The sequence below is a fragment of the Syngnathus scovelli genome, chromosome 9 (assembly GCF_024217435.2).
Source record: "Syngnathus scovelli strain Florida chromosome 9, RoL_Ssco_1.2, whole genome shotgun sequence".
Classification (NCBI taxonomy): domain Eukaryota; kingdom Metazoa; phylum Chordata; class Actinopteri; order Syngnathiformes; family Syngnathidae; genus Syngnathus; species Syngnathus scovelli.
In genome coordinates this window covers 13,237,914-13,257,810 of record NC_090855.1, presented here as the reverse complement: position 1 = coordinate 13,257,810, position 19,897 = coordinate 13,237,914, and the positions used below count along the sequence as shown (strand labels likewise).

Genomic DNA, 19,897 nt, shown 5'->3' with positions numbered 1-19,897 from the left:
TTTCCCACCGGTGTGGCATCCCGTTCCGCCGCCTGCCTACTCTTTGTCTTTCTTTTCCCTCCTTTTCGTCTTTCCTTCCCCTCCTCGTCCCCGCCCCCCTTACCCGGTTGTCCTTTCAGGTGTCTGTCTGTCAGGAGATGATCACCGAATTCCGAAACGCTGTCTCCTGTAAGAAGAGCGCCCGACTGCGCCGTCGGCGCCCGCTCAGCGGCTCGGCAGCGGCCCTGCGCCACCCCGGCCGTATTGCCCTGGGAGCTCCACGGCCCTTACGCCTGGTCCGTGAGATGCGCCTCAGCAACGGCAAACTCTACAGCGGAGCCGGACCCCTAACGGGCGGGGCCGGAGGAGGAGGCGGCGCGGGGCCGCCTGATCTGGGCCCGGGTCCTCAGCGGCTCCTGGAAGAGCCCCTCGGCGCCAACGCCACACCTCCCCCACCGGCGCCCACCCCAGTCATGCTGCCCAGCCGCGGTTGCACCCACGTGAGGATCTGCCAGGAGTGCCGCCGCATCCAAAGCTTGCGATCAGACGGCGGTTTGGCGTCGACCGTCACCAGGATACCGCCATCGTCGGCGCCCCTGCCGCGGCTGCCCCCGCCGCCTCCCCCGTCTTCGTCCAATACGGACAGTGAGGGTGGCGGGGGTCCCAGCCCCAGGCGGCTGCATAGTCCCCCACACCACACCGCCCGGCCCATTCCTCTTCAGCAGAACCTGAACAAAGCGGACCTACTGGGGGACCAGGCCTGAGAGTAGAACCAAAAAAAAAAAAAGGGGCAGTTGAAAGGGTGGGGAAAAAAAAACAAAATCAAGCGGCTACAAAACCATGTAAACGGGAACCCGTTGTGTGGTTGACCTTGAAGCCTGCCTCACATGCGCTTTTGAGCACTCCCATTTGGACAAAGACTGATGATGGAAGTGCTCATGGCCAGATCGAGCTTCTGATTCTTTCCCTCACGTGAGCGAGGATTTTTTTCTTTTCTTCCACAGACACTTCCTGGAAGCTAACCGCGCTGCTCACTGGACAACGTGTTGTACCTGTATGCCGTTGGAAATCAACACCGAAAGACGTCCTGAGGATTATTCCATGTTTTGTTCATTTTTTTGTCTCGTTTTGTTGGCATTTGTTCCGAGTGGGACTTTAATTAAAAGCCTTCTATGTGACGATTGCGGTGCTTCGCAACAAGAAACATGACTGCAGCTAATTGTGTTGGAGAGTTTTGTGTCCCTCCCTTCGTCACTCTCGGAAGGATGGAAGACTTCGGTCTGTAGTTCATTCTTGCCGGTGTGTGCGCGTCTTCAAAGAGTGTGAGGAGAACTCGTGACGAGCAGCATGGCACCTTTCTGTTGGTCGAACGGGAGACTTCCAAATGGGAAATGAATGTCGCTCGTTATCGGGCTCCCTTCCCCGGGAGATAGAAAGTATGGCAGAAAGAAGCTTAAAAAAAACAGTGAAGAATTTATCCACTGCAATTAGATGGGTCCTGATCCTTTAATTCTCGGCATCTTTTTAAAAGGGTTTGTTCACACGCCAACAAGCTGTGACTGCAGCTCCAGACTTGGCCGTCCGGCTCGGGGGCCGTCTGCCAGAACAATCGTCGATAGCGTTTCAAGCTTTTGATTGTCTAACGACTCCCCTCGCCCGGCCGATGGGGAAGCACGTCAGAACGTTGCCCGTTGGAATGGTGGCGTACCACCGAATGGACGCAGAGGGAATTTTTTATCAGTCGCTGGGGCCAAATGACGACGCTTTGTTTTTTTCCATCGCGAGCTGTTAGTGTCACAGGCACTTTGGTTTTGAGCAAAACCCTCAAGCGGTCGATGCGCTTGAAAGTTTGCAACGTGAACGCTCGCTCGATGAGGCAAAAGCAGAACGGCCGAGTCCCCGCTTCAGCCCATGAAAATCATTTGCTCAGCTTGACTTTCAATAGCGGTGACATTTTGAACATCTGTCAATGTCTGTCTGTTTTTTTATGCTAAATGGATGTTGCCATGGTCGCTGACAGTCACCCATTTGGGGGAATCTGGTTAACTTCAAACGGTTTCAAAGAACTGCAAGACCTCCTTGACTGCTAAGCTAACGGCCTGAAGCTAAACGCCAACCCTTTAACCATTACCTGCCAACCACGAAACCAAGAGCACCAAACCCTTTAAAGGTCTCCCTCCAACGGCATGAGCAAGTTGCTACCCTTAAATGAGTTAGCAGGCGTAGTCGGCCAAGCCCTCAAACTTAATCGCTTAAACTCTAAAATCTTGACAGCCTAACTATGCCACCGCCAACTCAGATTGATCCCCCGTATCATGCCTACTCACTAAAGCCTCTTCTAGCCTGAACTGTATACCTGAAACCTTACCCTTGCCCCAGAACAAACGACCCCAAGGCCGTCGATCCTTTACCCTTTGATCAAAATTTGAGTCTCCTAACCTCGTCCCAAGCACAGACATCCTTTAAACCTGTCCCCGAGTACAAGATGACAAAAACCAAATGTCTCTCTTCAGTCAGCAAAGGCCCGATCGTCAGAAAGATTAGCGTCAACGATTATTTTATCCCGATCTGTTCAGAAAACAATTGCTAGTGTCAAACCTATTTGAAGGATGGACTCCTTGGTTGTGCTATGCTAACACTTAGCCTAGCTTTTCCCATTCATTCCACTTTGTCTTTTTGGGTTTTCTGTCAGTTTGGATACCCTGTGGCACTCTGCTGCCTCTGTCAGGTCATTCTTGGTACTACAAATTCCCTCCTGTGTGCGGTGTTGCTCATCTCGAGTCCACCAGAGGCCGAGAGCTTAAAGTGCGGCAATTTTTCTTCTCATGCCGGTCTCTGATGTTAGATGTTCAAAGTTGTAATGTGTGTAAGGGTAGGCTTCATCTTGGATGTCAAGAAAACAAAACCCATTTTCCGCAAATCACAGCACTTTGAGAACAGCCACCTTCTCCAAGAGCGTTTTGCACAGTGTGCTCTTTGTGTAGGTTTGATGGCCTTTTGTGTTCTCTTTCCATTTCTGTGCCGGCATCAAACCAACACCATGATGAAGCTATCAAGAAGATCAAACATACCGTCTGTGAACTACGGGCTCAATATGAAATGCAAGACGGAGGGAGGGAGGCTCACAAAACAAATAGAAGAGTCTCGGGCGATCACTCACGCAAGAGGGCGGGCGCTCTCTTCTTTTTGTTTTTTCTTTTGGATGGAATTTGTTTTCATATTTCTATACTAGTGCTAAATGGATTATTGAATATTCTGACGACATTGTCGTCACTCTTCCTGTTGCTGAACAAGATGTTTATTGTGTGTGTGTGGGTGATGGCGGCAGGAGGGAGGAGAGATGGAGTCCTTTGGTCCGTCCCGTTGTGCAAAGCTCATAGACAGATCCAACTTGTTTTGCAATAAAAATATTCAGACATCACCGACAGTTACAGCTTGTCATTGAAATACCTGACTGAATTGTTTTGTGTTTTTTAAGCTTTACATGAACATTTTGCTGAATGTTGTGTCTTGTTAAAGGTAACCTTCAAACGTTCATTTTAAACAAGATTTAAATTCAAATTGTAGCATACTCTTCCAGCGCATAACCTTTTCTTATTGATTGACCCCAACAGATCAATACCAAGGTTCAAATGAAACTGATTCATTGTTTTTTTTGTTTTTTTTCATGACTAAGTTGGTTTGCCTAATTCAGTGGTTCTTAAGCTGGGTTTGATCAAACCCTAGGGGTTCGGTGAGTCGGTCTCAGGGGTTCGGCAGAGCCTCCACTGCGGAAGTCCGAACACACATTTATCGTGTAAGTTTGTTATAATGCATATCTGAAATGGTCTCACAAAGACACACTGATTTGCAGGTATGTAATTTGTTGAGGTCATGCATTGTGTTGGTTTTGTTCTTTGAACAAAGTGATGATCATGCACGGCTCATTTTGTACACCAGTAAAAAACATCTATGTCTTGGATTTGAATTTTTTTGTTTAATTTTTTGCTAAAGAGGGGTTCAGTGAATGCGTATATGAAACTGGTGGGGTTCGGTACCTCCAACAAGGATAAGAACCACTGGCCTAATTACTCAAAATCTCATTCGTGTGAAGGCAAAAGCCTCCACACTAATGACATTCCAGTACTTCAGGGATTGTCAACCGGTGATCCGCGGTCCTCTAGTGGTCTGTAGCGGTATTGCAGGTGGTCCGCGAAATTGGAAATGGAAAATAATTAACATTATAAAAAAATAAATTAGTTTATTATTTAGACTTGATTTATTTTCCAGCTAATTTGACAAATTTTGTGAATCATTTACCCGTCCAAATGATGTCAAATGTAGCTGAGATTCCCAAAATAGACATACAGATGCAAATAAATAGCCTGTACAGGCCAATCCTCCTTTGCTGCAAAATGAAATGATATTCCCCCAAAGCAGTGGTCCCCGAGTTCCTTGGTTATAATGGTGGTTCCTTGGACAAAACCAGTTGAAAACGTTGAAAACCCCTGCTCTACTTTATTATTATTCTACGTATTCCCCCACTTTTTGACGCTTAACATATTAATAATTCACATAATTCATCTGATTTGACGCTTAATATATTCATAATTCACATAATTCATCCGATTCACCCCATTCCAATTTCAACATATTCCAAATATCCGTGTGAGGGAGCTTCAATTTGTTTCATTTCAAATATTTTCCGTGTTCGACAATTCACAAATTATCAGCCAAAATTCCACTATTCATTCTTACTGGCACATTCAACGTTTCACATTTTCATCGTTCCCATTTGTAATTCACATCATTCAGCTCATTCAATTCACATAGGCTGGGATTTTCTATGTTTCCAAAATTGTCACATTTCAAAAATTTCACATTTTCACTTTTAAAATTTCTGCAAAGTTTTACAAAACTTCACTTTTCCCTTCTAATTTATGCATTTTTTGACCGATTCAACCTATTCTAACTTTAACTGTTCATCTTTTGCCTACCTATTCCAGAACCTCCCACTTTCCAACATATCCAAATTTTCACCTTTAAAATCCCGCAAAATTTCACAAAATCTCGTCTTTGCCTTCTAATTTCTACATTTTTTCGACCAATCTAACCCGTTCCAACTTCAAATTGTTCATCATATGCCTACCTATTCTAAAATATGCCCCTTACTTAAAATTCAAAATTTTCAACTTCAAAATTCGCGCAAAATTTCACAAAATTTCGTTTTTCCTTCTAATTTCTAAATTGTTTGACCGATTCAATTCATTCCAACTTTAAACTGTCAAATCTTTTCTGAAAATCTTATGCGCCTACCAAGTCCAAAACTTTCCACTTACCAAAAATTCTACATTTTCAAGTTTAAAATTTACGTAAAATTCTAATGAAATTTAATTTTTCCCTTCCGATTTCTACTTTTTTTGACCGATTTAACCCGTTCCAACTTTAAACTTGTTCATCTTGTGTCTGTTGCAAACATCCCCACTTACCAAATATTCCACATTTTCAACTTGAAAATTCCTGCAAAAGTTTACAAAATTTCGTTTGTCCCTTCTAATTTCTACATTTTTTTTTTACCAATTCAACCCGTTCCAAACTGAAACTGTTCATTTTATGCCTACACTTAAGATCAGGGATGAGAATGCCAAATGTGAAAAAACACTGAAAAGTAGCCAGTGGTCTGGGGGGCCGACCGGGAGTCTGGGGGGGGGCTATGATATATATATATATATATATATATACCCCGGTTACTTTATATATATACACGTATATATATATATATATTTTTTTTCTCCCTTGCGTTTTTTCTCCCTTATGGTCTCTCTCGCTTACGTTTTCTCTCACTTACGTTTTCTCTCGCTTACGTTTTCTCTCTTACGTTTTCTCTCACGTTTTCTCTCACGTTTTCTCTTGCTTACGTTTTCTCTGGCTTACGTTTTCTCTCGCTTACGTTTTCTCTTGCTTAGTTTTTTCTCACTTACGTTTTTTCTCACTTACTCGTTTTCTCGCATGCTGTTTTTTCTCACTTTCCGGTCTTTCTGAATATTTATATATTCACCTTTCCACATTTTTTTACCAATTTGTATCGTTCCATCTTTAATATTTTCAGCTGATTCCAACTTATTGTATAAAACTTCATTCAGTATCATTTGAAATAATTCCGGAGCATTCCCCAAGTTTTTTTCAACCTCTTCGCCTTCACATGCAATTTCTCCAGAAATTGCATTCTGTAGTTCACATTATTTTTCTTTTATCAGTAATTGTTAGAAAAATTGTATATATATGTTATCATGCGTTCTCTAATGAATACTTATTCATAATGTTACTGCTCAGTATGCTTGCTGCTTTGCCTTGCTTATTCTTATCTTGTGCAACAGAACAGAAGGATTACGGCTGGGTCAGGGATGAGATGACGGTTGTGTCAAACAAGATACTGCTGACATCTCAGCGTCCACCAGAACAGATCGTGAAAACAACACGTCAAACGATGCGTCATGAACCTTCTGATCTTCCTTAAAGAACGTCACTTTCTCTTTTTATCTCTCGGAATCCAAGAAAGTTATTGATTGCTTCAACTGTTTTGCTGATATAGCCATATCTGCACGCAACACTTTGTGCATTACTTTTTGTTTCTTTTCTTACGAGACGAAGCCCACAATCTTTTTTTTCCCTCACCCTCAGGGGCTAATCGTCCCACACTGTGGGTAGGGCGTTCCAAATAAAAAGAGCGAGGAGTGTAAACAGATTTTTAGTGTAGTCAGATTGTAGAAAGCAATCTGTATCGCACTCCTCGCGAGAAAAATCAATATTCTGCCTCACTTGTTTTTGTCTGCTGATGCTTTTCTTTTATTCAGATATTCAGTTAGCACTTTGAACCTGACAGTAATCATTATTACTAAAACATTTGGTTTTTTAGCAATTTTATTCACCCAATTTATTTTGATTAAAAAAATCTCCTCAGTAATTTATTCATATTCTAATTTGGTAAAATGTTATTTTTTGTCAAATAACTAATAATTTAAGAATCTGTTTTATTTCATCTACAATAATAGTACAATGGCGTCACAGTACGCACTGGTTAGCACGCCCGCCTCACAGTTTAGAGGGTGCGAGTTTGATTCCACCTCCGGCCCTCCCTGTGTGGAGTTTGCTTGTTGTACTCGTGCTTGCCTGGGTTTTCTCAGGGTCCTCCTGTTTCCTCCCACATCCCAAAAACTTGCTTGATAGGCTGATTGAGCACTCCCAATTGCCCATAGGTGTGAGTGCGAGTGCGGATGGTAGTTTGTCTTAGTGTGCCCTGCGATTGGCTGGCAGCCAGTTCAGGGTGTCACCCGCCTACTGCTCGATGACGGCTGGGATAGGTTCCCCGTGGGGACAAGCGGTACAGAAAATGGAATGGATGGATGGATGGATGGATGGATGGATGGATGGATGGATGGATGGATGGATGGATGGATGGATGGATGGATGGATGGATGGATGGATGAAAACATTTTAAAATCAAACAAGTCACTTGTGGGTTTTTTTATTCTACATTGTTGTTAGTACGTCTTACCCGTATTACGGATAATAATAATAGTGAATTGCAACTTGAATGTAGAATGTAGGATATTTTAATGTGTTCAATTTTGTTTGTGGTTCCATTCAATTAATAATTTTGGTACATTCTTTACATACTACTCGTACTTGAATCAACGCTCGGGAGGGTCAGCATTCAGAAACTGGATGGATGTGTTGCACTTTGTTCAAGATGTCCATCGTTGAGCAAGGTTAACAAAGATGTGGAGTAACAGTTGGTTCTTTATTTGCAAGATCTTGGGTTGTTTAATGGCGGTTAGTACACAAGGCACAACATCAGATGAAACAACCACCCCCACACTCCAGGTCAGAAGGTTTTATACTCTCCGCACGTAGGAACAACAAAGGGAAGAGGTGGGAAGGCAAAAGGCGACAAGGGACAAGGCGGGGAGGCAAAAGCATGTCCTCTGTTCTGTTATCACATGGCCATTTGGTATCGATGTGTGATGGAAAGTTACTGCCCTGTGTGTGTGACACATTGCTGTTGCTCTCTCTTCAGATAGTTGGATGATGACAATAAGAATAAACCATTTGAAATTGATGTTGCTGACAAAGTACGTCCTCCTCGTCTTCCTCTCGGCGGTTCCAAAGCAGCTGTCAACCCATGTTCTCGTGCTCGGCAGCGTCTGCATGTGCAAGAAGACCACATTTTCAAAGTTGCGCGTTAGCAAATAGCCAGACCCTAATCTCTAATCCTAGTTAGAAACCCAATTTTGAAAAATATAAAAAGTAATACTTTTTCAATTTACGATACATGGTCCTTTTTAAAGCCATGGTCATTTTTGAAGTCTAAGAACCTTAACATTAGTTCTAACTCTAACCCCGTAACCCGGACCCAAACCCTAACCTTAACCTGCAACCCTCAACCGCAACCTAATCTTAACCCTCACCAGCAAACTAGCCCTAACCCTCACCCTAACCCGCTCCCGAACCCTAACCTAAATCTTAACTCTAACCCCGTAACCTGTAACCCCTAACCCTCACCTACAACCTAACCCTTACCCAAACCCATACCTGCACCCCAACCAGCAACCTAACCCTCACACACATCCGAAACCCCTAACATTCAAAAAGTAGCGGCGGTCTACATTTCATGACGCTGTCAGCATCTGGTTGAATGACTTGCTTAACTGTTACCGCTAAAGTAGCGAGGCGGTACATTTATTTAAAGCCTCTTCTCACCAGTGGCCCGCCGTTAAGCTTCCTCCCCCCCTGCGGGAAAAGCACCGCTAAATAATTATCTGCCTGGCAAAATGAGCCGCAGGTGTCGAGCGAGCTAATCAGGTCAGTGATGCAAAGCTTTTTCATTTGCTTCCAATCAGCTTGTTGCCCCGCATGTAAATCGCTGGTGTAAAAAGGCTTGACGAGAAAAACAACTCTGTGGCGGGCCGCGGGAGGCGCTGGGGTCGATGGGGGGGGGGCCGAGTAAATAAGTCGTGTGTTCAAAGAGCAAATTTAACCTGACTTCATGCAAATGTCTTTTTTCAACCTCATTTTTAATCTGATCTGTTATTTTTAACAGCTTTAATTTTTTCATCTGAACAAACCAGAAAGACCTTATATAACAATAATAATGACAACAAGCAACAGTATAAGCATGATGATTTTGCGTGTTTTTATTCAAGCGAGTGGCTCAATTGTTTCAGGGTATGGTGCTGACAATGCATAATTATCATGTCATTATCAACTCGGCGTGGTCTTTTTAGCTGTGGCATGCAAAAATTCACAATGGCGCATAGAGATCAATTTGGGCAAAAGTATTACAAACGCTTTTACTGTGAAATAAACAATAAATAAATAGTAATACAGACATTTTTTTCACGAAGGTAAATAATGTAGTCATTTGAGGTGTTTATTCAAGCGAACAACAAAAAAGTGATTCATTAAGGCTGGTGTTGAAAACATATCCTTGTTAAAGGAGGGCTTTCAACAACAATACTGCTAAATTACGTAATGCCAGGGGAATTATTTTCAACATGAATAATCCACATCCACAATCATCATTTAATGCATGTGTTATGAGAATTGTTTTTTTTTTTTTGAGCGTGAAAGAAAACAGGATTTAACACTAACCCTAAACACAGCTCTAGTGCATCTCATATTCACAAATGTGCATACGAATCCTTGAGTCCAAAGAAATAGTTGTACTGTTAATTGTTCCAAAGCAAGCTCCTTCATTTGTATCTCGATGAGGATGCTTCTCGCAAAGGCTTTTTAATAAGACATTATGTCCTAAGCGGATGCATCAGGAAGAGAATGCCATCATTTACAAACGGCTCTTGGATTCTAACAAAGAAGATATATTTTTTTTATTAAATCTTTGTCGCTCAATTCTGTCACTCTTCCTATCTGCCAATTTAACACGGAAGTATTTTGTTAAGTCCAATACCGAAAATAAAGCAATGTCAACGTCAAATATAAACGTGATTTTTAATGTTTGTTGACAGTTTTTCTATTCCACAATCAATGTGTGAATTTTTTTTAAAACTGTGTCTAATTGAAATATTGCTCCAAGCATTATTAATTAATTAATTTATGTGTTGGTGTCAACAAATATAGGTAAAAAAAAAAAAAAAAAAAAAGGCCAATTTTTCCCAATTAAAAAAAAAAGATCACATCGGCCGGCCTATTATTCGATTTTGGAACTCACCCGCTCATCTTCTAATAGGCCGACATGAACCACATGAGGCTCGTTGCACTCAGCACCAGCGCTGATAAGGACCAGCAAGGAGCGACGCAGGACGCTTGATGACATCAGCAACAAATAGGAAAAATAGGTAAGAAAATTCTGACTGGAGAGGCACTCCAAGCTGATTGGTACCTCTCAGGTAAAGAAGGGTGGAGGTTTGGCGCCGGGTCACCGCATTTCTGGCCGTGCACGTGTAATTGCCCTCGCTTTGCTCGTCCATGCGGGGGACCACGTACGAGGAGCCGTTGACGCCTGTGGCTTTGCCGTTGAACTCCCAGGCGAAGTTGGCCGGCGGGAACGAGTTGACCAAGCAGAGTAGCGTCACTCTGCGGCCAAGCGGGGCTGCCGTGGGCCCCGCAATGGACACGTTCTGTGGTCCGACTGTGCAAACAACAATAGCTTGCATTGAGGCCTTTGAACTTTTAATTTAGACTCAAAGAAGGACATTTGTTGATTTGAAAATGACGATTACATACACAAGGAGCGCAGAGGTGAGGCCGGCCGACATACTCACAATTGACAGTGAGGTTGAAGGCGGCTGTCAGGGCGCTGATGGGGTTGCTGACCCGACAGCGGTAGACGCCGCCGTCGTGGCTGCGGACGGGTTGGATGAAGACGGTCACATTGTCCGGAGACAAGTTGACGGTGGGCCCAGCGAGGACGGGACGCCCGCCCTTGGTCCACACTCGGGCGCTGACGGAGCCAGAGGCCTCACACGTGACGCTGGCCGAGTGCTGGTCTTCGATCAGGATGCTCGTGGGGCCCCGCACGGTCACCCCGGAGACCGGCACTGGCGAAAATTAAAAACGGATGTTGTTTGTTGGTCCGAGCCCCCTTCACACATCAGGCATTTGTCCGAGGACCAACCCACCGTACACGTTGAGCACAACCGTGCCCTGTTTCAGACTCTCGCCCCGCGGTATGACAGCGACCACGTACTCCCCGCTGTCAGCTGCCGTCAGCCTCCGGAGCTGCAGGCTGCCGGTGGTCCGATCCAGGGTGATCCGCTCGCCATATCCGTCCCCGGGTAGGTCTTCGTCGGTGGTGGAGGTGATAACGTTGGCGCCGTTGAATGTCCAGCTGACAGAGAGGAAGGGGCGCTCTGGGGGCCGGAGGGTGGTGGTGAAGGTGATGCTGCCGGAAACGGCGCTGCTCAACGGGCCCGGCGGGAGCAAGTTCTGAGCCGTGCACGTGCCTGACGAAAGCAGATTAGACCTTGACTCCAAACTAAATCAATAAATACATAGATAGAGATGAACTGTACTTCCCAGTACTGTAGAAAAGGAAGAAAGGGGAAGTGTACCTGCAACAAGAAACAAGACAACGGAGGTGCTCCACTGCAGCCTACTGTCCATGGCGACTTGACAAGTCTCAAATAAGAAGAGGCCGCTGTCGTCCTGTCTCTTTCATGCTCAACAAGCTCCCCCTTCTCTTAAAAAGGGAACACAAACGCTGGAATGTGTATGTACTGCGTGCCACAACACAACACCAACACACACACACACACACACACACACACACACACACACACACAAGCACACACACACACACAGCTTTGACGTCTTTGTCCGTCAGTGTAATCACCTCCAAGGCGAACCCTAGTTTGAAACCCTAACACTAGTTTTAAACTGCAAACTGCATTGAGACAAAACTCTAACATGAAATCCTAATTTGAAACTCTAATTTGTAACTCAAACTTGTAAACCTGAGGTGAATTCCTAGTTTGAAATCCTATCTTGAGTCTATAACTTAAAAGATTCATTTGAAACCCCAAGCCTATATAATGAAAGCCGAAACCTATATTGAAATTCTCATTTGAAAACCAAAACAAAATTTTAAAAACAAAACAACAAACTTTCATTTTTTAAAACTAAAACTAATGTTTAAACTATCAGAAGCTCAAGTAAAACAAAGCATTTTCGACAAAGTATAAAGCAACAATCATGCTCTAAAACTAAACAAAAATAACTGAAATTAAATAACACTGAAGTCAAAACAAAGTAAAAAGTAACGCCAATGCGAAATCCCGACTCGACCTGACACAAGACGCCAAGTGATTTTTTTTCTCCGGTTATTTTAGTCACTGATTACAAGATGACAGAGTGCGCCAGGTCAGAGCGGCTTTGCGAGTGTTTGTGAGTCGTGTTTGAGCAGCAGGAGTCAACCGTCTCGTCTGGTTCCGCAACGCCAGGGCGATCAAAGCCTTCTTGGCCATTTCGGAAGGAATTACAGGCCAAGATGTTGTCAAAGGAGCCATGTGAATTAGCGGTGCACAGCGAGAGGCGGCGAAACTCTGGTCGGATTTGAACTTTTTACGGCACGCTGACTCAAACAATGCAGACAATGCATCTCTGTCAAATGCAAATACACAGTGCCTCAACAGTTTCAGGGCCACACCTGCTTGGAGGGATTTTGGAGTCAATCCTACAATTGTCATATTCACTGCTTCTGTTGTGTTGTGTCATCTCGTTATTTCTGACAAATCTGGAGAGGACTGAAAATTTACCAAATTTGGCAGATACATTTATCTCATGACAGAATGTGACAACCCTAATTCACTCAGTAGCGCCCCCTAAAATAAATAAGCATTCTAAACCACCAATCCACACATTTCGAGCTTCCATTTTTCTCTGTCCAGTAATGAATAGTTTTCCCTAAACTTCACATTTTTTCACCCAAAATGAAAATAACAGCAGCTAAGGTCTGAAATGGGGTCACCTCTTGTTAATATCGTGGAGTTATGCTGATGGGGTGGCCACACAAGAAGAGCTGCAGGGTGACCCCTTTTCAAAAATCACAAAGTCCATTGATCCCCGCACAACAAGGCTCATAAAAATAATTACCATTCTGAGCTCATTGACACAACTCTGCATATTTTGCATGAGAGGAAACAAATATTCACAAGTAATTTACACGATCAACATATTTATAAAAGCAAAACAAATTTCCACTAAGTGCATAAAGCTGCAAACTAACCAAATAACGCAAGAAATCATGCTTAATAGCACCACGGTCATTAGATCTTTTTTATATCTCATGTTCCTCACCTGCTTTGTGAACTTGAAGATAAGAACATGAAACCTAATAAAATGTTTATTGTCTACTTGTCTTTTCCATGCGATAAAAATGCAACTCGCGTACTGCAATTACATTTTATTGGCAAGAGATAACCAGTGTACAATAATAGTTATTCAACATTTAATATATACACAAATACAATATGTACACAAAAGCAAATGTGGCGCATTGTCAAAATATTTGACCTTTTTTGTACACACGCGTGCACAAATAATTACACACATTCCTTCTAAATAGTTGCTCATCTGCAATTTTAAAAATGAATAAACAATTGTCTGTATTACTGAAATAAACACAGAGACAACTCAAAGAGCTCTAATTTCGTGCGGCGTACCACTGCATGTAGGTGGGTTTGACCTGCTCTTGCTAATTTCACAGATGAGCACAAGCCGGCGGATCTACGAGAGGGAGGCCTGAGCCGCTGAGGGCGTGGTCCACAGCCAAATTCCATCCCAGCCATGGCAGAAGCTCATCTCTGCCGTGACGCGGACGTTTTGAGACCGCCCTCCAAATTGGCAAACACGCTGTGAACGTAGTGCTAAAATGAAACGGGAGATATGCTAACCATTCGGTCGCTGAGTGTGTCGTGTCACTACATTACAACTAAAATCACGAAGTAGGAATAAATGAATGAAAGAATGGAGTTTTGTTTTCATTTGGGGGACTTAGTTGCACTTCTCTTCTGCAGAAAACAAACAGCAAAAATCTGTTATCAACTAATCCATTTTTGTATTTGGATGCAGACAAAAATTGTCAGACTCACCTTGAAAGGAAGCAGCAGACTAACGCTCGCTCTGAGTTCCAGCTGCGATCTTGTACATGTCTGATTGCTTCAACCTCATACTTTTTCTCCCTAGAATGCAGTCAAGTTGGTCTTTATTGATAGAGTTGAGTAGAGTCTAAAAATTGTTTTGACCAAATAAGATGAGAACTAACCTCTTTTGAGAGTTGGATATATGTTTCTGTGTCTGTCAAGTCAAATGAATAAGATGTTGAAATATCTCCCACAAAGCCATAAAAAGGTCATATTTTTGACTACCTCTCTTCTCGATATGCGTAATAATATGAGGCGGTTCACCTTTTCCTTCTCCTGAGACCATACAGGATCAAGCCGATCACCATGGCGACGACAACACAGCATCCAACTGCGACGGCGGCAGCGACCGTGACAGACGTCCAGCAGTTGCAGTCGGACAAGTCTGGAAAAAAAAAAAAAAAGATGTTCGTTACTCACAACAAATTGCACTACTTACATTTTCAACAAAAACTATTATTTAATTTATTTTATCCACGGGCATGAGGAAAAAATTGACGAGACCGTTGTTGCTTCTTGTTCCTTTGGCATTGTTGTGCCAAAAGAAACCCGTTTTCTTTTGTCCATTCGTCACATTCATCAAAATTCATTAAAATGATCACAAAATTGAAGAAAACAAGGCGATGTAATAGTCTTTTTTTACTTATTTAACTTGCATACAAATTACATTTACTGTGAACTTGGTTGCGCACGACGTACCCAAAACAGCCAATTTTTGGCTTCCACTGGCGCTCTGTCCGGTGATGGCATTCCGGGCTGTGCACACGTACTCGCCAGCATCCCAATGTTGGCTTGCAGCGATGACCAATGCAGCTGCGTGCACACCCATGGGCTTTCCGTTCAAAAGCCAGGAGAAGATCGCTGTCGGGACAGACAAGGCGGAGCAGAGAAGCATGGCATGCTGGCCGACGAAAACGGAGTCCGGGCCCTCGATGGTCAGGCTGTCTGGTCCGTCTGACAAGACAAGTATGCAAAACAATCGTAATTTCAGCAACTAAAAAAAATAAAAACAAGCACCATCCTGAGGTCATCTAGCTTCACCCTAATGCTAAATAGCCTCTATGTTGCGGTGTTACAACATGAAAGCAGTCACAGTTTCATTATTTATCTGTTGCAAAGAACGATTAATATCATTGACGAACTGAGCGTGTGTGTGAGTCTGCGCCTTAAACTCACACTGAATGAAAAGATGCAGTGGGCGACTCAGTGCCGCACTGACGCCATTAGACACGTTGACGCTGAACGGTCCTTGGTCGTTGCGCGTCACGTTCACTACAGTGAGCGTCGAGCCTCCGTCACTGAAGTGAACTCTATGACTGGCCGAGACCTCTGAGCTGCCGTTCAACCACAGGAAGGAAAGTCCTGACCCGGCAGTCGAACAGGACATGGTCGCTGAGCTGAACTCAAACATGACTGTGAGGTTTGAGGTAAGGCTCACGTTGGAAACCGGTGCTGCGGACGATTACAACAACAACTTTTAGCTCACATTATGGTCCAGGCTGAGGAGCCCCGATCTGGCCTAACTTACTCTGTATAAAGATTGCAGATGGCTTTGTTGTTTGATATTTCTCAGTTTTGTTGTTAAAAGCCCGGCAGTTGTAGTTCCCGCTTTGGTTCTCCTGAACCTTCTGCAGATTGAGCACCGCGCCGACCTGGGACAGCAGGTCTCCATTGAAGAACCACTCAAACAGGGCAGGAGGTCTGGATGCAGCTGAGCAGGACAGGCTGAGGTTGGATCCTCTTACAAAGTATTCCCCGGAGGGATAGAGCTGGAAAAAAATGCTCTCTGGTCCATCTGTGGTGAAACAAAAAAAATAAAAGTCATTCTAACCACCAATAAATGTCCAAAAATGTTGTTTGACTCACAGCTGATGGCGAGTTTGAGCGGCGTGCTGGTGGCGCTGCTGAAGTTATTGAAGACATGACATGTGTAGGGACCCTCGTCGTAGCGGCTCACGTTCGAGATGGTGACGGCGACACCTTTGCCGCCGATCTGGACTCGGTCACTGGCCGCCAGCTCGGAGCTGCCGTTCCGCCAAACAAACGTTGGGAACGATCCGGTCGAGGAGCACAAGAGCCTGACGGAGCTGCTCAGCTCTTCCATGTCCGTACTGCTGGCAATGATCACCACATTAGAGATTTCTGCTATAAGAATACAAAAAAAAAAAAACATTCAAAGAGGACAGAATCAGCCGCATCACTTCCGCGACACGAATCGCCTTGGATTCAAATGTTTTCATCCAACTTACATCTTTTCACCAAAATAGCCACGGGCTCTGATGTTAGATTCTTCATAGTTTTGTCATTAAAGGCCTGACAGCTGTAGTTTCCACTCTGATGCAAATGAACATTCATCAGCTTGAGTTCCGATCCAGCCTGGGACAAAAGCACTCCATTGCGGAACCAGACAAATTTTGGCGGAGGGCCGGAGTTCACTGAGCAAATGAGGTCCACATCTGAACCTTCGTCGTAGTTCTCTTGGGACGGCCGGCTCGTCAGGTTAATATTCTCCGGTCCAACTATCAGGGGAAAAGCGCATCACTGATAAGCAAGGTGATAGTCAAGTCAATGTTATTTTTAGAGCACAGAAGATAAATAAATAGTGACAACAAAACAATGGTGGAGAGGACAAGAAAACAAGTGGCAACTAATGAAAATAAGGTTTGTGGCTCACAGTAGACCGTCAGGACCACCGGATCACTGGTGCTGTTGGTGATGGTGTTGAACACGTGACACCGAAACGGGCCTTGATCGTAGCGGGTCATGTTGACGACAGTAAGCTTGGCGCCTCCGTCTGTGAGCCGAACTCTCTCGCCTTCCATAACCTCGACACTGCCATTCAGCCAGCGGAAGGAGGGCGAGGTCCCGGCTGAGGAGCAGGACATACTGACGGGTCCGCTGAATTCAAACATTTCTGTGGCGTTGGTCTTGATCTCCACGCTAGAAACTGGTGCTGTTGACAATGCAGAAAACTCAAGACTCCATTATGTGGAAATCAGAACGTCAATAAACCCATTTTGATCATACACATACCAATTATAGTTATAGGCGAGTGGCGAGTTTTGGACTTCATTGTTCTGTTGTTGAAGGCTTGACAGCGGTAGTTCCCGCTCTGACTGTGAAGAACATTCTGCAGTCTGAGCTCAGGTCCCGAAGCGGCCAACGGGTCTCCATCCAAGGACCACTGGAACACTGCAGGAGGTCGAGATCCAGCAGAGCAGGACAGGTTGATGTTGGAGCCTTCCAAGTGGTATTTCAGCGACGGGGATGTGGTCAGCTGGATGTTTTCCGGGCCATCTGCAGAGGGATAAAAAAAGGGGCTCATTATGAAGCTCGGCGATGGGGCTGAGAAGTAACACCAGAAACAATCAGAACAATGTCAAGGAGCTCACAGCTGATGTAGAGCTGGACCGGGTCACTGGTGCCATTACTGATCACGTTGAACACGTGACACCTGAACGATCCTTGGTCGTAGCGGGTCACGCGACTTAAGGTGAGCTTGGAGCCGCCGGAGGTGATCTGAACTCTACCCCCGGCCGTCATCAACGAGCTGCCGTTCAGCCACTGGAAAGAGAGTCCGGAACCGGCAGCGACGGAGCAGGACATCCTGAGCGGACGGTTGGACTCCAACAGGTCCGTGCCACTTGCAACCAAGACCACGCCGGAGATCCGTTCTGTGAATAAAAACTGTAAATGGCTGGACGAATAAATATGAACGCAAGCACGTACCGTGTACATCCACTTTGCAGTTCCCATTCTGATGACCCCCAACGGCCGGGACGATGGTGATCCTGAAATTTCCGGTGTCCCTCAGGCTCACGTTCCTCAGCTCCAGCGATCCCGTGTGACGGAGGAGGGTGATCCTGTCCCGGTACTCGGGCGCTGTGACGTTGGCAACGCTCGAGGAGGATATGAAGATGCGAGTGGCCCCGTGCATGTCCGTCACGCTCCAGGTGATCACCAGGAAGGGTTCTGCCGGCGGAGGCACCGTGGTGGCCAGCGTGAGCGTTTCGCCGGCAACCGCCACCAGCCTGTCGGCGGACAGCACACCGGCGGCGTAGCTCGAGCCTGACCAGCGCAAAAGATGGGATTTGAGTCACTTTTGAAACCAGTGAATAATGAGAATGATGTAATCATAAAATATTTACTAACTACTGCAATTCACATAAAATCCAGACTACCAGACTGAAAAACAGTTTCTTCCCGAGAGCCATCACCACACTGAACTGAGAGGAAACAACACCATAATACGTTACCAATGCACCTTTATACTACCACTGTCACTGCTGCTGTCAAGACTACGTGCAATAGCTATTTATTATTTAATTCCTGTACATACCTCATTCATGTTTATATAAATAGCCACATTGTTTACACCGTAAATAAGATTCTTTCACTTTTATTCTTTATGCTCCCTTTGTACTTCTTAATTTTTGTAATGTTTATTTTTTGGGATTTCTTTTTTTTATTGCACTGGAAAGGGAGAAGCTCTCCAATTTCGTTGTACAATCGCATTGTAAAATGAAAATATGCGGCATTCTATTCTATTCTATTCTATTCTATTCTATTCTATTCTATTCTATTCTAAAAACTATCCATCCATCCATTATCTGTACCGCTTGTCCCCACGGGGGTCACGAGCGTACTGGAGCCTATCCAGTTGCCAGCCAATCGCAGGGCACATAGAGACGAACAACCATCCGCACTCGCACTCACACCTATGGGCAATTGGGAGTGCTCAATCGGCCTGCCAAGCATTTTTATGAGATATGGGAGGAAACCAGCGTGCCCGCGGAAAATCCACACAGGCACAGGGAGAACATGCAAACTCCACACAAGGAGGGCCAGAGGTGGAATTGAACCCGTACCCTCTGAACTATGAGGCGGACATGCTAACCAGTGCCCCACACTGTGCTGCCTTATAGAAAACTAACACAAATAAAATACTGCAGACTTATTTCATTGTTACAATTATTCACAATACTAACAATAACAATGATTAGAACAATTGTGTATTCATAATCAATGATGAGTATAACATTTATAATTAATTCCTATTTGAAATGTGAAACAATCCAATTGATCACAGCATATATTTCATTTCGAAATGATAAATATCAGAATGTATTCAGAATGTAAAATTGTCAAAACTCCTTAACAATAACCTTTTGACAGTTCATTTAACAACAAGATGTATTTGATTTTTAAAAGACCGACATGTCAATATTCATAATTGACGAGCGTGCAAGGGCTGACCTGAGAGGGCTCCCAGCAACATCAGAAGCAGCACGCGTGTGGCCATCGCTGCAGGCTTCGGACATCGATTAGCGATTGCAGAGACGTGGCAGCGCACTTAAGGCACCACTTAGGGGGGAGGAGCCTCAACCTACTTGAACCTTGGCTGACTTCAATGCTTTGGCACAATTGTTTTTTTTGTCCTAAAATTTTACTTTTCACTTTCTCAATGTTATGAGGTATTCTGGTGCATGTCAGGAAAAAATGTTAATTTACTGCGAATTCAAAAAGTGGAACTCCTATGGATACATATTTAATGTATGAGATGCGCCCGATGTGTCATGACCAAACAATGGGTTAGCAAAAAAAAAGTAGTTTTTCGAGTTGAAGTTTTCATATTCCACTCAGTGGAATTGATGTATAAAGTCATGAATTATTTCCGCGAGAAAGGCGTGAACACAATTGGCGCCGTATTAGTCCTTGTTGATAAACGCATGCAACAACAACAAACCTTGATAATCGCCACATGACCTTTGATAAACATT

At 44.2% G+C, this 19,897-nt stretch overlaps 3 protein-coding genes across 9 annotated transcripts in view; 1 reads left to right on the top strand and 2 right to left on the bottom strand.

Annotated features, from left to right (window-relative positions):
* The window catches only part of grik5 (glutamate receptor, ionotropic, kainate 5), a 97,625-nt gene extending 90,861 nt beyond the window's left edge, over positions 1-6,764 (top strand). For 6 of the 7 annotated variants that reach the window (XM_049731440.2, XM_049731437.2, XM_049731438.2 and 3 more), the window contains one exon: positions 120-3,400. In XM_049731440.2, the coding sequence (XP_049587397.1) occupies positions 120-743 (624 nt within the window). In that variant the 3' untranslated portion in view covers positions 744-3,400. Of the gene's footprint in view, positions 1-119; positions 3,401-6,335 lie in introns of those variants that run through there. The other variant, XM_049731444.2, reaches the window with a different exon arrangement.
* A 791-nt stretch (positions 6,765-7,555) lies between these two features.
* On the bottom strand, positions 7,556-11,647 carry LOC125975255 (carcinoembryonic antigen-related cell adhesion molecule 16-like). Its single transcript, XM_068651781.1, has 6 exons — positions 11,529-11,647; positions 11,097-11,420; positions 10,740-11,015; positions 10,358-10,606; positions 10,187-10,280; positions 7,556-8,162 (listed from the first exon to the last, which is right to left on the bottom strand). The coding sequence occupies exons 1-5, from the start codon at positions 11,578-11,580 to the stop codon at positions 10,198-10,200; spliced, it is 984 nt and encodes a 327-aa protein (XP_068507882.1). The 5' UTR covers positions 11,581-11,647; the 3' UTR covers positions 7,556-8,162; positions 10,187-10,197.
* Positions 11,648-13,363: 1,716 nt separating this feature from the next.
* LOC125975235 (carcinoembryonic antigen-related cell adhesion molecule 5-like) lies at positions 13,364-19,419 on the bottom strand. The gene is made up of 14 exons (XM_049730519.1): positions 19,374-19,419; positions 17,847-18,185; positions 17,510-17,791; positions 17,151-17,414; positions 16,792-17,070; positions 16,367-16,636; positions 15,984-16,262; positions 15,646-15,912; positions 15,294-15,569; positions 14,817-15,071; positions 14,382-14,502; positions 14,240-14,271; positions 14,067-14,156; positions 13,364-13,985 (listed from the first exon to the last, which is right to left on the bottom strand). Exons 1-13 carry the CDS (start codon positions 19,417-19,419, stop codon positions 14,086-14,088), a joined length of 2,781 nt encoding a protein of 926 aa, XP_049586476.1. The 3' UTR covers positions 13,364-13,985; positions 14,067-14,085.
* Between the last annotated feature and the right edge of the window lie 478 nt (positions 19,420-19,897).

Coding starts and splice junctions, on each gene's coding strand:
- LOC125975255 (XM_068651781.1), bottom strand. CDS start 11,580: ATGGACAGTAGGCTGCAGTGGAGCACCTCCGTTGTCTTGTTTCTTGTT. Junction 11,016..11,096: donor GGTTGTGCTCAACGTGTACG/GTGGGTTGGTCC, acceptor AATTTTCGCCAG/TGCCGGTCTCCGGGGTGACC. Junction 10,281..10,357: donor CACCCTTCTTTACCTGAGAG/GTACCAATCAGC, acceptor GATGTCATCAAG/CGTCCTGCGTCGCTCCTTGC.
- LOC125975235 (XM_049730519.1), bottom strand. CDS start 19,419: ATGGCCACACGCGTGCTGCTTCTGATGTTGCTGGGAGCCCTCTCAG. Junction 18,186..19,373: donor GTTGCTGGGAGCCCTCTCAG/GTCAGCCCTTGC, acceptor TGCGCTGGTCAG/GCTCGAGCTACGCCGCCGGT. Junction 16,263..16,366: donor GGCTATTTTGGTGAAAAGAT/GTAAGTTGGATG, acceptor GTATTCTTATAG/CAGAAATCTCTAATGTGGTG.